Source organism: Gadus morhua, chromosome 6 (assembly GCF_902167405.1).
Source record: "Gadus morhua chromosome 6, gadMor3.0, whole genome shotgun sequence".
NCBI classification, from domain to species: Eukaryota; Metazoa; Chordata; class Actinopteri; order Gadiformes; family Gadidae; genus Gadus; species Gadus morhua.
Genome location: NC_044053.1, coordinates 3,461,603 through 3,475,884, shown reverse-complemented (window position 1 = coordinate 3,475,884; position 14,282 = coordinate 3,461,603). Strand labels below are relative to the sequence as shown.

Here is a 14,282-nt window from a genome sequence, read left to right as displayed (position 1 = left end):
TGTTTGTTGAAGTCCTGCTACTCTCTTCTGTTCTTTAAACGCCCGGTATTATATTCATTGTTGCCCCCCCCCTTCCCCCTGGACACCAACGGGGTGGGTCGTAACACTCCCCCATCCCTTTCTCTCCCCATCCCTCTTCCTCTCCCCCATTCCTCTTTCTCTCCCCTTCATCCCTCTCTTTCCTCTCTCCAGTCTTTCTCCATGACTCTATCTTATCATGCATCTTCTTAAGATAAAGGTATCCTCTTTTTTCAGCTGACATCTCTCTCTCTCTCTCTCTCTCTCTCTCTCTCTCTCTCTCTCTCTCTCTCTCTCTCTCTCTCTCTCTCCCCCCCTCTCTCTTCCTCTCAATTCAATTAAAAACAAGCTTTATTATCATGCGAAACCAACGTTAACAACGTGAACTTGTGAGATGACAGGGAATCTCAGGTGAGGGGATCGAAGTGACCGGAATGGGGGTCTGTCACGTTAGGAGATAAGTCTCAGAATATCTCGTGGACAGGGGGAGATCAAACAACAACAAAAAATGAAGACAAAAAAATAAAATAAATGAAGACAAAGAACGTACGTGACAATCTTGTTTATTAAAGCTGTGGAGACACCTTTGCAGACTCTTCATACCAGAGTTGTAACCTGTCCTTATACAAACCGTATCGACGCTTTGTCTATCTGAATCCCTCTGGGTGAAGCTGCCTTGGTTTCACATTGGTCCCCAGGCCTGAATATTACTAAATACTGGTAGCACGGAACATTCAATGACAATTCAATGATTTCAAAGAAGCAAGAACCTATTCATATAGCACATAAGGCAAGATATTGATTAATATCCTTCTAGGGGTACAGTTAAATTATCCCACACCATCAGTGATTATATTCGAAGGGGGGCGAGGGAGACTTCCTGGCAGAGAAATGGAGTATATTGGAGAATTAGTAGCTGATTATTGAGGATGGATGAAAGTAAACCAGCAAACAATGCAGACGGAGCAGATTTAGAGCAGTGACAAGACATTCCAAATCCGTGGCCTTATTTAAAGGAGATTTACTTCAATAAAGAGGATGAATCAGTACTTTTACCAGTGTCTTTTTTACATAAGTGTCTTTACTTCTAAATAAAAAAAAGCATTAATGAAACAAGGTTAGATACTACAGCTTTAAACCCGCACTATGTCCCTTTTCTACAGGAATTTGCTGAATGACAGAGATATAAATATATATACAACATAAACCTAACCCTGAAAATGATTGAGCTATTACTGTAGCAACAACTCAAGCCAATAGTGGTTGTTTATGGGAAAACATGCATAGTACTGGAAGATAACTTTCTCTTATAGCGAATGGATCCGTCGGGATTCTTCCTATCCGTAGTGGATACATTGTAGATGGTTTTTGTAGTAGTGCAGCTGTAGTTTATACTGCACATCACCCTTTCCAGGGTGTCTGAACTGACTATATTGAGCATTGGCCCCTCTCGGCTGATGGCCAATGGAAACATGGCCACACGAAGCAACCATCAACTGGCCAAGACCATCCATGAAGAATTCTACAGAGAAAAAAACAAAACAGCAATTATTGGATGTTAAGCAGAATAATAAAGTAGCAGGAGCGCTTCCTGTGTACATCCAAAACGTCTTGTACTCTCAGGGAGCATATGTCGGAAAACTAAAAATAATAAACAGAAAAGGTGAGGTGATGATAATGAATCCAGGTCCAGGCAGCACATATTTCGATGATATTGTTGATAAACAAATTGGATATCTGCCCCATTATGGATCTACAAGTCCCCGCACCAGTGACAACATGACAACTGAATGATTTCTCATTGTTATATTGGTTTTATGACGGTGGACGAGCAGACACTTTTTATGGCATATTCAAAAAGGACATATCTATTGAGACCGGCTGCCCGTGTCACGATAGCTGCCAACACTAAGCACTGCTGTCCAATTCATCTGATACCTCAAAGCCAGAAATATGTCACTTATGCAAAATATTTTGCCTGCTGAATTGAGACAACACATATATTTAATTTATGAGTTTCAGCCTTGCATGTTATGCCGTGTAGCCTTAGTGCTTGTGCAGCTGCTCCCAAGATGAGGTAACTTCACATCCAGGAGCGGTATAGCTCCCTCTATAATAACTCTGTTGGTAGCTAGCATTTAAAGACTGAAGACCTACTTTGGATAGCCATGTATCTACCAGTGAAGCAAAAAGAAAACTCCCCATTCTCATTCATTGTGGATGCATGTACACAAACCCAAAGGGCTACATGTCATAGATGTGGCTGGGAACATACCTGAATGTGCCACTCTCTTTAGCTTGGGGTCAAATCTCACTCGATTCACAGCGTCGGTACGAGCCAGGAAGAAGTTGACCACCCCATTGACTATGGAGCATTGTGGGTAATTTGGTAGTGATTGGAACTTTATGTCGGACTTCCTGTCCATACAGCCTCCAGCAACACCATCGCCTTCCTCATAGGCGATGGAGAAGTAGAACTGGTTTCCAGAAACGGAACCCCCAACCTAAGAAGGATAACGAGAAATTGCATCTTCAAACTCATGCTTTATTCATAATGTGAAAATAGTCTTGAGTTGTATTGAGTAATATGATTCTCACCACATCCAACTCTGGTGTTGCCTCCATCACCTCCACCAAATCCTCTATCTTTGTTTTCTCAGTGAATAGAAAGTCGTCATCCACCCAAAGAAAGTACTTGGTGGTGACTTGAGAGACAGCCAGGGTTCTGCCGGCAAACCATCCCTGTGGAAGGGAAAGATTTGAAATCAACTTCAATACTTGACTACTCTTATATGATGTCCAAGCACAAGACTGACATTATGTTGTGTGTGTGTGTGTGTGTGTGTGTGTGTGTGTGTGTGTGTGTGTGTGTGTGTGTGTGTGTGTGTGTGTGTGTGTGTGTGTGTGTGTGTGTGTGTGTGTGTGTGTGTGTGTGTGTGCACATGGTTCCAATATATGCCTACCTGTCCCCCAGGCATGATGTATTGCAGAACATTTTCTTCTGTGATCTTTTCTGGAGTAAAGCTGTCATCGGCTACGATGAGCACCACGTCTTTGTAGAATTGCCTGAGGCTTCTTATGAGGACCTTCAACTCTTTGTAGCGCATAAAGGTCTTGGTGGTGACTGTCACTTGGTCGCTAATGTCTTTGAAAGAGTGGAAGGGGGGGGATAGAGAGAGGAAGAAGGTAAGGGTTCATGATTCTACTCAACGGTAAAAATTGAAGATTTATAAGGAAAAACTTTTGTTGTTTTACTTGTTCCCATGTCGAAAAGAACCGGTACGGTTGGTTGCCGAATGGCGATGGGGAACACAGCTTCATGAAGCTCAAACGAGAAGTGAACTGATTGAAAAATAAGTGAAAACAAATTTAAAACATCCAGCCTAAATAAGATTTGGCACACTTTACACAATCCACTGTAATATTGGAATGCTTTGAGTGCAAAATGAGAACATCACATTAACAATATATGTTTTAAACCTGAGCCTCTGTTCAGTACGTATCTTTCAATGTTATCATTTAACCCATACATCCATTAAAAAGGTCTTAGAGTACCCAGGTCTCCGGTGTGTATGTGGTACACAGGAAGGGTGTAGGTGACCTTCGCCAGAAGTTTGTTGAGTTCCTCTAAGCTGAGCTTCTCCAAGATCAGCAATTTCTTTCCGCCACCTATTGGTTATTCACAAATCATATTTCATACAAGTCAATCCCAGTGACAAGTGGATTAGTTACACATTGAAGTGATGGAGTTCATGAATCACCTTCGACACTCTGTGCTTCACTCTGGTTCCCTAGACTGAGGACACCTTTGGTGACCTGTAGTGAAACCTGTTAAACACAAGGAGAAGTGTGTTGAGAGTGATTGAGTGAGGGAGCGAGTACTTTGCCGTGCTAAAATGAAAAAGGACTGTTGACTGAATATTTATACTTTTTAGCTCACAACCTGTCTGTTGTTGTCCGTTTTCCTAGCATGCCTTGGTTCAATCAGACTGCCAAAATATTATTATTACTCTCTCATTGATTTGAACCATAATGCCACTCATAGCCTAAACATGCCAAGTATGTTGATAGAACAAAAAATGAATGAGCTAGCAACGTGTTTCTGGTATATGTGGCGATAATTCAATTTAGAAAATCCCACAATCTCAAAGAAGGCATGAGCTCAAATTTGACAACGACAAAGAGTTGACAACGTGACTAGAAATTGCTCTGTTGCACGGTTTAGATTTAAGGGCTGATTGTGGTCCCACGTCACGCAATGCAAGGACCACGTAGATGCATCGACGCAGTCTTGAGCCTTTATGGTTGTGCGTTATGGAGGTAGATTTGTGTCTTTATTATGCAATCAAAAATAATAGGTTTGAGAGCAAAACTTTCCACACTGCAATCAAAAAATAGGTTTGAGAGCAAAACTTTCCACACTGCAATCAAAAAATAGATTTGAGAGCAAAACTATCGACACTGCAATCAAAAAATGTTTTATTGCAAGATAAATTAATGTGATAAAAAAAATATTAATGGGAATCCAAAAGTTTTGTTTGCAAACCCAAAAGTTTTGTTTGCAAATCCAAAAGTTTTGTTTGCGAATCCAAAAGTTTTGTTTGCGAATCAAAAAGCTTTGCTTGCGAATCCTAAAGTTTTGCTTGCGAATCCAAAAGCTTTGCTTGCTGTTGAGCTGAATCTCGTGGGCGGGACCTACGCCAAAAGATGTAAGACACGTCTCTATTGGCCAGTCTCGATCGGAGTGACAGCTTGGCAACATCCACAGTTAGTAACGAGAGAGGGAGTTCTATTTCATGCAGGCTACGCCGTCTAGGCTTCGCCTTATGGGCTTGTCCCGTGCGCGCACTTGCGTGCCCTGAAAATCCCGTAGGCCTCCCTGTCAGCCGACAAGGAGACCATGGCAGAGGAGAGCAGGGCGATGTTGTTGACCGCCGCCGCGGATTGAGAGGCACAAACGAACAGGCCGACAATCTGCTTCTGGAGGCGGTCGGGGGGCAGCGGCTTTTCAGATGTTGCCAAGCTGTCACTCCGATCGAGACTGGCCAATAGAGACGTGTCTTACATCTTTCGGCGTAGGTCCCGCCCACGAGATTCAGCTCAACAGCAAGCAAAGCTTTTGGATTCGCAAGCAAAACTTTAGGATTCGCAAACAAAGCTTTTTGATTCGCAAACAAAACTTTTGGATTCGCAAACAAAACTTTTGGATTTGCAAACAAAACTTTTGGGTTTGCAAACAAAACTTTTGGATTCCCATTAATATTTTTTTTATCACATTAATTTTTCTTGCAATAAAACATTTTTTGATTGCAGTGTCGATAGTTTTGCTCTCAAATCTATTTTTTGATTGCAGTGTGGAAAGTTTTGCTCTCAAACCTATTATTTTTGATTGCATAATAAAGACACAAATCTACCTCCATAGTGCGTCAGGTTTTAGTTAGCGGACCAATCACCCCCTTGCGTTGCTTGAACGTGGGACCATCTGCGTTTTAATATCCATCCGTCTCGGAGGTTCGAGGACGTTGCCTAGCGACACGCACAAACACGCCCCTTTTCCTCGGACGGCGAACTCGCCATCTCGGTTGAACTCAGTGGTGACCGAGCAAAATTCCGAGACAGAATTCAAGATTCTGTTGTTTACAGTCACCCATGTTGCGCAAACATCAGAAGGAAGGCAGGAAGGGAAATGCAGACAATCAAGCAGCAGTAGGCCTACTCTGTTTATTCAAGCTTTGTGGAATCAAAGTAAGTAAGAGTGAGGAAAGCAGAAATACAGTATATTGGAAAAGAGTTGCATTGTTCGAAAGAAAAAATAACTTCATCACAGAATATAAAAAGGTGAGATGTATAGAATGAAGTGACATGTAGCTGGGAAAATGTGGCTGGGCTTGGCTAAAATGGTATATATATATGGAATATAATATCATGTAAAAATAATGCTTTAGTTATTGTATATTTATTTGTTGTTCGTGTAGAAGAAAACTGTTGTTTAACCCCGGGCAGGACATAATCTGCAAACACCTATTGGAGGTGCACCAGTGCTTCCAAGAAAACCCAAAAGTCCCGTAAAAAGTTCCGCTTGGAAAACCCTGATAAAGAGAGACCCATAGCCATGTCATTAAAGGGATAGAAAATACATTTCAACTCTTGCTTGATGAGAAACAAATGATTATGTTAGTAAGGGGGACCTGTGTTGATGCTGGTTAGACATGGGCCGTAACAAGGAACCAGGGAAATTTAACCTTTAGCTCCAAGACATCCAGAATTGTCTCTTGTATCCCGATTTTGACTTGACACCCAGAGTTTTACTACTAACCTTATAGCTGCTTCTTTGAACCCCGTGCAACGCTAAACCTGAAACAAAATATCTTTCGGGGTGAAACTATTTCCTGAGGAATACATTGAACATTAAATGAACACCGAAAGGATGCTAAGGAAAAAGAACATTGCACTTTATATGTATATCTGTGCAGTGCACTTGCACAGCAACTGAACTGAAGAGCAGTATCGCGGCGATTTGATTAAACCACTGAAGTGCAGCGTACTGTACCTGGAATAAGAGTGGGAACCAAGGGGCGTACTGTGAAACCCTGAATGGGATACTGCAGTGGAGAGTTGGATGGAGCAAAGAGGAGTGTGTTCAAAATGGAGCTTGTTCTGGACACAGGAGATAGAAAAAATATTAAAATCCACAAATCAATTAACCAATACGAAACATACGCCACTTAACCAATAATGTAAATTGAACAATATTCTAACTGAATAATTAATGTACACTATAACATTTACTGTACCGAGTCATAAAATATGGAAACATGCCAAGTAAAAATACGGGCTTCTCTGTCTATTTTAATGACACCAAAATATTCTCCCTTTTCAATTTGTGGTAGGCATGCGCAGTCGCAAACAAAAACAAATTCCTAACATTTTGTGGGCACTATTTGCCTGCTATTAGCTATCCAGGGCACTGTGTACGTGCTAACTTGGGTTGAAAAATCAAAGATGCAGCTAGGGCAGCTGCTGAACACTACTTTTAATAAAATGGACCACTAGGCCTACCCAATTTCAGAAGATGAGGTCCCAGATGAGGACAGAGTTGAGCAAAAACCCTGGCTGATCTAAATCTAGACATAGATGATGTCAACAATTAACCTGGGGTCGTAGCAAACAGGCCAAATACTCATTTTACAACTTGATTTGAATATTTAAGATATTATTCTGTAAGAAATTGATTTGTTGATTAAATCGATCAATTGATACATCACTGTCTCTCCTCCCCGCTATCCCTTTGTTCCAGCCTTTGTTCCTGGTACTGGTGGCCATGCATACCTAGCCTGGTGCTTCTTGTACTCCTCTGCCCGTCGTTTCTGAATGTCTTCTCGGTTGGCAGTGGGAATGCTCCCTGCCAGATCATATGACTTCGCTGGGCAAGTGCAGGAAGCTGCGGGCTTCACTTGACCAGTGGGCGGGGACCTACAGGTAATATTAATAAAAATACACTTCATTTATAGAATGCTTTTCATGAATGCAAATGCCTTCAAGAATGAATAAATATTACAGTTAAAACATAAGCATAACATTTGATAAAAAAGAATAATAATAATAATACATTTAATTTAGAGGCGCCTTTCAAGACACCCAAGGTCACCTTACAGAGCATATAGTCATCATAAATCGTAAAGAATAAAGAGAAAAGAGCTGAAAGAGCTAAAAAAGGAATATCATCATTTATATCATTCCTTCCCAAAGGCTATAAGTTTGTGTGCCTTGAGTTTCTCCTTGGGATTGTGGTATTACTTTGTTCCAAAACTGTTGACAAGCACTGATGTATTTACACATCCATCCATTAGCTTAAGGTTTGCGGTGTCCGAGGTCAGCTTTGTATATACATGAATATTGCACGGAGAGTGACCGAACATTCACAAGCGTGCACAATCAACTTTGAGCCTTACCACTTTTTCATCGGGGCTTCAATCTTGTCCTCTACCTCTACCATATCATATGAGGGGAGCCAGAGGTAGCCTATTCCACTGAAGATAACAAGAGACAGCAGCAGTAGCAAACCTGTTCTTCCAAATGAGGGCATCTGGAGACACAGAGAAAGACATTCAGTGTGTTTACATGAGACTGAAGAAAATCATGTTATTGGGTTAGTGCGCCTATGATTGGATTATTAGAGCTGTGGGAATACTGTTAGCGATGTTAGCCAGCAGCCTGAGGAAGGCCCCCGTCGGCCAGCGTTGAAAAAGTACCCTTCACAACAGTTGGGCAATCAGCAAAGGTACTCCTCTGAAATCATCAATGGTGAGTGCAGTTGATTTTATTTTTTTTGGGCCTAGACTAGTGCTGAGTATAATTATTATAATGTGGTGGATACCCCATAGTCCATTGAAATATTACATTGAATGCTTTTAAGCCTAATGGTTTTGCTTGGCCTTCCAAGCGGTGATTCTCTTGAATTTTGTTTTAAATTCAGTAGCCGAATTAATTGAGGTATTGCATGGTCAGATTATGATTTGTCCAACTTCTGGTAAAGCCTTGCAGCTGTTGTTTGCCTTATTTGACTTTAATAAATAACGGTGTATCTTTTGGCATTGTCTCACTATGTAATGCGAATAGCAGTGGACATTGTGGGTTAGTGTTGTGTTTTTCAGTGAAAAAGCATGCATTTGACGCTGATTAAGGGATTGGTGGGTAATTCATATTGTCCACTGTGGGTCGGATGCTCTGTTGGTTTGTGTGTTCATGCTCTGTGTAGCCCGGGTTCTCTCCGATGCTGTTGACACTGTCACAGTTCACTTCTATAAGAGATCTATTAATTGCTGTTGCTTGTGAATCAACAGAGGCATTTACATAATTCTTGAACCTTTTGAACACCACGCGTCTTGCCTTGCTAATATATATTAGTATTACCGCACAGTACATCCCTCAGCACCATCACTGAGTAACTCAGACCCACTGTAGCACCAGCAAGAAAAAATCTCTGGAGCCGCAACTGTGCCCTGCTAGAGATTTTGGGCCCTTCGAAAGAATATAATATTCAAATATCAGAATTCTAAATGGAGCGATTGTTGACGGTGGGGGGGGGGTGGGGAGCGATTTGGTTTTTTTTTTTTTTTTGGCTCTAGGGGGCCCCCTAGTAGTGGCCCGGGGCCCCAAGCAATTGCCTGGTATGCCTAATGGGATGCAGCGCCTCTGGCTACGCAGCGCGATTTCTTTTTTACTGCTCGTGGCGCCCCCCATGTGACTTGGCCTGGTTCGCCCGTACCTAAAACCGCCACTGATGGGCACCAAAGGAAGGTCCGTGAACAAATGTATACATTTCACTGGAAAAACTGGGTGATTAATTGTCTGCACTTTTTCTCCCTCTCACCTTTCTGTTGCCTCGCTTTTCGTTCCTGTTATCCCGACTTCTTCGACGACGTCGTGTCTAATCTACTGACAGTCCACCTTCCGTTCTGCTTGCATGCGCACCGACTGGAGGATGAGCACGCTCGGAGCTGAAAACTGGATCCACACAACACCAAACCATACAATCAATCGCGAGAGGGGTCCATATAAATGTTATACAGATTATCTTGCGAAAAAAAAATTGTTTCTTGGAATTTAACTCGTCCTAAATAATCCTTTTTAACTTATTAGACAAAAGATTAGAGTTTCTAATTCACATCATGACATTAATTAAGCTAGAAGCATGAATAAATAAATGCATTGGGTAAAGCAAGGACTCATATAGTGGCGGACAGGTCTCAGGAATGTTGAGAACAGCTCTGCTCCCCAATAAAACTATAGTAGGCTAATAGGTTAGCCAGAAGATACCCAGACAGCAAGCCAACATTGAATAAATAGTGATTTTCCATCCGAATCATCATTATGGTTGATATTGAAATTTCAATGCAAAATAAATGTTGAATCACCATTACCGTATCGATGAAACCTGATGTTATTAATATTGATGGCAACAACATTGGAACAACATTGATCTATTGTTATCTTTATGATTGAATAAGCATTGATATTTAGGTTACCGGGCGATATTGCCAATATGTTGAAAAGTCATTGATTTAGAGTTGACTGGGAAACGACCGTTGTTGAAAGGCCATCGACAAATAGTTGACGGGGAAATATGATTGAAAATGCATCGATATATAGTTGACTTGGAAATGATTGAAAATGCATCGATAAATAGTTGACCGGGAAATATGATTGAAAATGCATTGATATTTGATAGTGATGGGTCGTTCGCGAACGAATCAGTTTGAATGAACTTATCTTTAAGGTAAGAGGGTATCTTTTAAATCTTTGCAGTGACTGAATTGTGATAATGGAACTGGGACTTAGGGTGCACTGTGCACATTCAAAAAGCACATTCGTACAACCACGGCGGATGCTGACAACATTTTCCACAACAAGCCAAACATCACCACGGCGGTGCGCTCTCTCTCTCGCGCTCTCTCTCTCACGCTCTCTCTCTCACGCTCTCTCTCTCACGCTCTCTCTCGCTCTTGCACGTACTTCCGCAATTAGGCCTACTCCAACTTGCAAGGCTAGACTGCTTCACTAAGACCTGCAACCAACCACAACGCCTTCATAACCATGCAGTATGCCAAAGCCGGAAAGGGCATGCACGCACACTGTCGCACACACTCATCTCATGCGTTCAATGATGTATCTGTCTGATCGTATTTAGAAGGATGGTTAAATAATGTCACACGAGCAGTCACACTGCAGGCTTTCATTGGCAAGTGTACTGATTGCGTGTCTCTGATTGGCATTACCTGACATTTATTCAGTTGTTGTTTGCTCATCTAAATGCGCCATATTGGTGCCAATTATTGTAGTGTTTGCATTGTAATGCACAACTTTCCCTCTCCTTGTTATAAAACATTGTGCATCCAAACAACTTGGATGCACGATCAGTACTGACATAGGAGGCTGCATTGGCTGAAGTGTTGCTTTACGAATAGGCTACTATAGCATATCGGATTATCAACAATTGTTGTGTGTATGTGTGTGTGTGTGTGTTGTCATGTAGGCTATAGACTGATTGCTTGTATCCATGAAATATTGTAATGTTATAGGTCAACTGCATACTGAGACAATTTAGATCGGTATTGCACAACAATCAGGGGATTGAGACCCCCCTGAATATTGGCGGGTATTTCGCACACTGGGGAAGAGGCATAGTGAGTGGCCATACGATAATACGATTCAACATGAATAAATAAATGCATTGGGTAAAGCAAGGACTCATATAGTGGCGGACAGGTCTCAGGAATGTTGAGAACAGCTCTGCTCCCCAATAAAACTATAGTAGGCTAATAGGTTAGCCAGAAGGTACCCAGACAGCAAGCCAACATTGAATAAATAGTGATTTTCCACCCGAATCATCATTATGTTTGATATTGAAATTTCAATGCAAAATAAATGTTGAATCACCATTATCGTATCGATGAAACCTGATGTTATTAATGTTGATGGCAACAACATTGGAACAACATTGAACTATTGTTATCTTTATGATTGAATAAGCATTGATATTTAGGTTACCGGGCGATATTGCCAAAATGTTGAAAAGTCATTGATTTAGAGTTGACTGGGAAACGACCGTTGTTGAAAGGCCATCGACAAATAGTTGACCGGGAAATATGATTGAAAATGCATCGATATATAGTTGACTGGGAAATATGATTGAAAATGCATTGATATATATAGTTGACCGGGAAATATGATTGAAAATGCATTGATATTTGATAGTGATGGGTCGTTCGCGAACGAATCAGTTTGAATGAACGTATCTTTAACACCAACAAACTGAACTGATTCTTCTCTCTCGTTCGTCTCGTTCATTCTCAGGCTCGACTCCTCCCAGACCTACTAGTCGCTGACTCTCTGTTCATTCGCTGACTGTGAGTGGGGAAGAGGGAAGAGCAGTGTGCGAAATACGGGGAGTCCGGGGGGGGGTCGACCCCCCCGATTTACCAATGAGACCCCCTGAAAGCCTCAAAAGCAAAATTTGAGGGGGGTCTCAAAGTTTGTCGAAAAGATATATATAGGCTATACATTTTTTGTCACTAATGGTCACTTAAATGTTTTTAAGCTCACCATGTCCAGAATTCAAAATGCAAAACAATTATTCACAAAAAATGTTGCCAAGCGGAGCCGGCCAGTCCTGTGTGCGTATGCAATTTAGCCATGTTCGCCAAACAGAAGAAAGACGTAATGTTGAAAAGTCAAACTAAAAACGGCTAGCAAGCAAAAGCTAAACCAGGGTGTATCACTCACACACTTTGGGTCTATTCTAACTTAAGGTAAAAGGGTATCTTTTAAATCTTTGCAGTGACTGAATTGTGAATATAGAACTGGGACTAAGGGTGCACTGTGCATAAGATGAGTGTGTGCGACAGTGTGCGTTCATGTCCTTTCCGGCTTCGGCATACTGCATGGTTATGAAGGCGCTGTGGTTGGTTGGGGTCTTACTGAAGCAGTCTAGCCTTGCAAGTTGGAATCTGACCTAATTGTGGACGTACGTGCAAGAGCGAGAGAGAGTGTGAGAGAGAGAGCGTGAGAGAGAGAGCGTAAGAGAGAGAGCGTTAGAGAGAGAGAGCGTGAGAGAGAGAGCGCGAGAGAGAGAGCGCACCTGCCGTGGTGATGTTTGGCTTGTTGCGGAAAATGTTGTCAGCATCCGCCGTGGTTGGACGAATGTGCTTTTTTAATGTGTTCAATGATGTATCTGTCTGATCGTATTTGGATGGATTGTTAAATAATGTCACACGAGCAGTCATACTGCAGGCTTTCCTTGGCAAGTGCACTGATTGCATGCCGGTCTCTGATTGGCTTTACCTGGCATTTATTCAGTTGTTGTTTGCTCATCTAAATGCGCCATATTGGTGCCAATTATTGTAGTGTTTGCATTGTAATGCACAACTTTCCCTCTCCTTGTTATAAAACATTGTGCATCCAAACAACTTGGATGCACGATCAGTACTGACATAGGAGGCTGCATTGGCTGAAGTGTTGCTTTACGAATAGGCTACTATAGCATATCGGATTATCAACAATTGTTGTGTGGGTGTGTGTGTTGTCATGTAGGCTATAGACTGATTGCTTGTATCCATGAAATATTGTAATGTTATAGGTCAACTGCATACTGAGACAATTTAGATCGGTATTGCACAACAATCAGGGGATTGAGACCCCCCTGAATATTGGCAGGTATTTCGCACACTGGGGAAGAGTTATAGTGAGCGACCATACGATAATACGATTCAATATCAGGGAAATTATGAATGCATGCTGTATTTGTACTTTCTGTGTCATGCCAGATTAATCAAACATTTGAATGTCTCGTCAATCTGTCTCGTTCTTTCATGGTTCGTTCTCCACCGGGACCCCAACCATCATTGCTAAATCAAGTCTATTATCTTGCTGATATGTTAAACATCCAATAAACAGCTACCAGGGTTTGGAATAACGCCGTTTAAAGTAACGTTGTTAGGTAACGACGTTATTTTTTCAGACTGCTAGTGAGGAGAGCGGATGGGTTAACGTCCGAGATAAGAGATTATGATTGGCTAAGGCAGAGTCATGTTTCATCGTAGCCAATCAGAGCCAGTGTTTAAACTTTTTACACACATAAGCCAGGACACGCGCGCCACACACAAACAGCAAACATTCGAAGAAGCAGGAGAATGGCGAGTCCGGAGCAATCTGGTGAAAATTTGGCATTTTCAAGGTGACGATATAAGCACTACTTCCAATTCATTGAGGTCAAGGGCAAAAACGTGAATGTAAAGTGTACATTATGTCCAGGACCGAGAGCGAAGACTTTATCAACATCCGTTGTGAGCAACTCCAATTTAATGAAGCATCTCACAACGACACACTCATCAACAAAGCTAGTGGCCAAAAACACCGATACCTCCACCACATATGATAGCTCGTCATCCACTAGCAAAGAAGGACACGGAGCAAAGTCGTCCAAGCAGCAAAAGCTAGATTTTTCTGCCCTACAACAAAAGCCTATGACGCAGGCTGAAGTCAACCGAATGATAGCCAGGTATGTGGACAAAGATATGTTGCCATAATCGACGCTGGAGGATGATTCATTCCGAGCCATTATTGCTAAAATACCTAAGAAAGGAGGGGCCTGTACGCCTTGCACAGAGACCTTTGCTAAATACCTAGATCAGGGGTCTTCAATTAAAATTGAACAAGGTCCAGTTACTAAAAATTCCTTCCAAGAAAGGTCCGAACCTACCACG

The 14,282-nt window shown here is 41.8% G+C and overlaps 1 protein-coding gene across 2 annotated transcripts in view; it reads right to left on the bottom strand.

Annotated features, from left to right (window-relative positions):
• Nucleotides 1-564: 564 nt before the first annotated feature.
• LOC115545970 (beta-1,4 N-acetylgalactosaminyltransferase 2) overlaps nucleotides 565-14,282 on the bottom strand; it is a 48,823-nt gene continuing 35,105 nt past the window's right edge. For both annotated transcript variants that reach the window (XM_030359510.1, XM_030359509.1), the window contains exons 2-13: nucleotides 9,392-9,525; nucleotides 7,971-8,104; nucleotides 7,348-7,491; nucleotides 6,569-6,675; nucleotides 6,335-6,372; nucleotides 3,780-3,846; nucleotides 3,574-3,687; nucleotides 3,274-3,360; nucleotides 2,982-3,163; nucleotides 2,617-2,760; nucleotides 2,294-2,522; nucleotides 565-1,540 (exon numbers count right to left, since the gene is read on the bottom strand). In XM_030359510.1, coding sequence (XP_030215370.1) covers nucleotides 1,356-1,540; nucleotides 2,294-2,522; nucleotides 2,617-2,760; nucleotides 2,982-3,163; nucleotides 3,274-3,360; nucleotides 3,574-3,687; nucleotides 3,780-3,846; nucleotides 6,335-6,372; nucleotides 6,569-6,675; nucleotides 7,348-7,491; nucleotides 7,971-8,104 — 1,431 coding nt within the window. In that variant the 5' untranslated portion in view covers nucleotides 9,392-9,525 and the 3' untranslated portion in view covers nucleotides 565-1,355. The remainder of the gene's footprint in view (nucleotides 1,541-2,293; nucleotides 2,523-2,616; nucleotides 2,761-2,981; nucleotides 3,164-3,273; nucleotides 3,361-3,573; nucleotides 3,688-3,779; nucleotides 3,847-6,334; nucleotides 6,373-6,568; nucleotides 6,676-7,347; nucleotides 7,492-7,970; nucleotides 8,105-9,391; nucleotides 9,526-14,282) is intronic.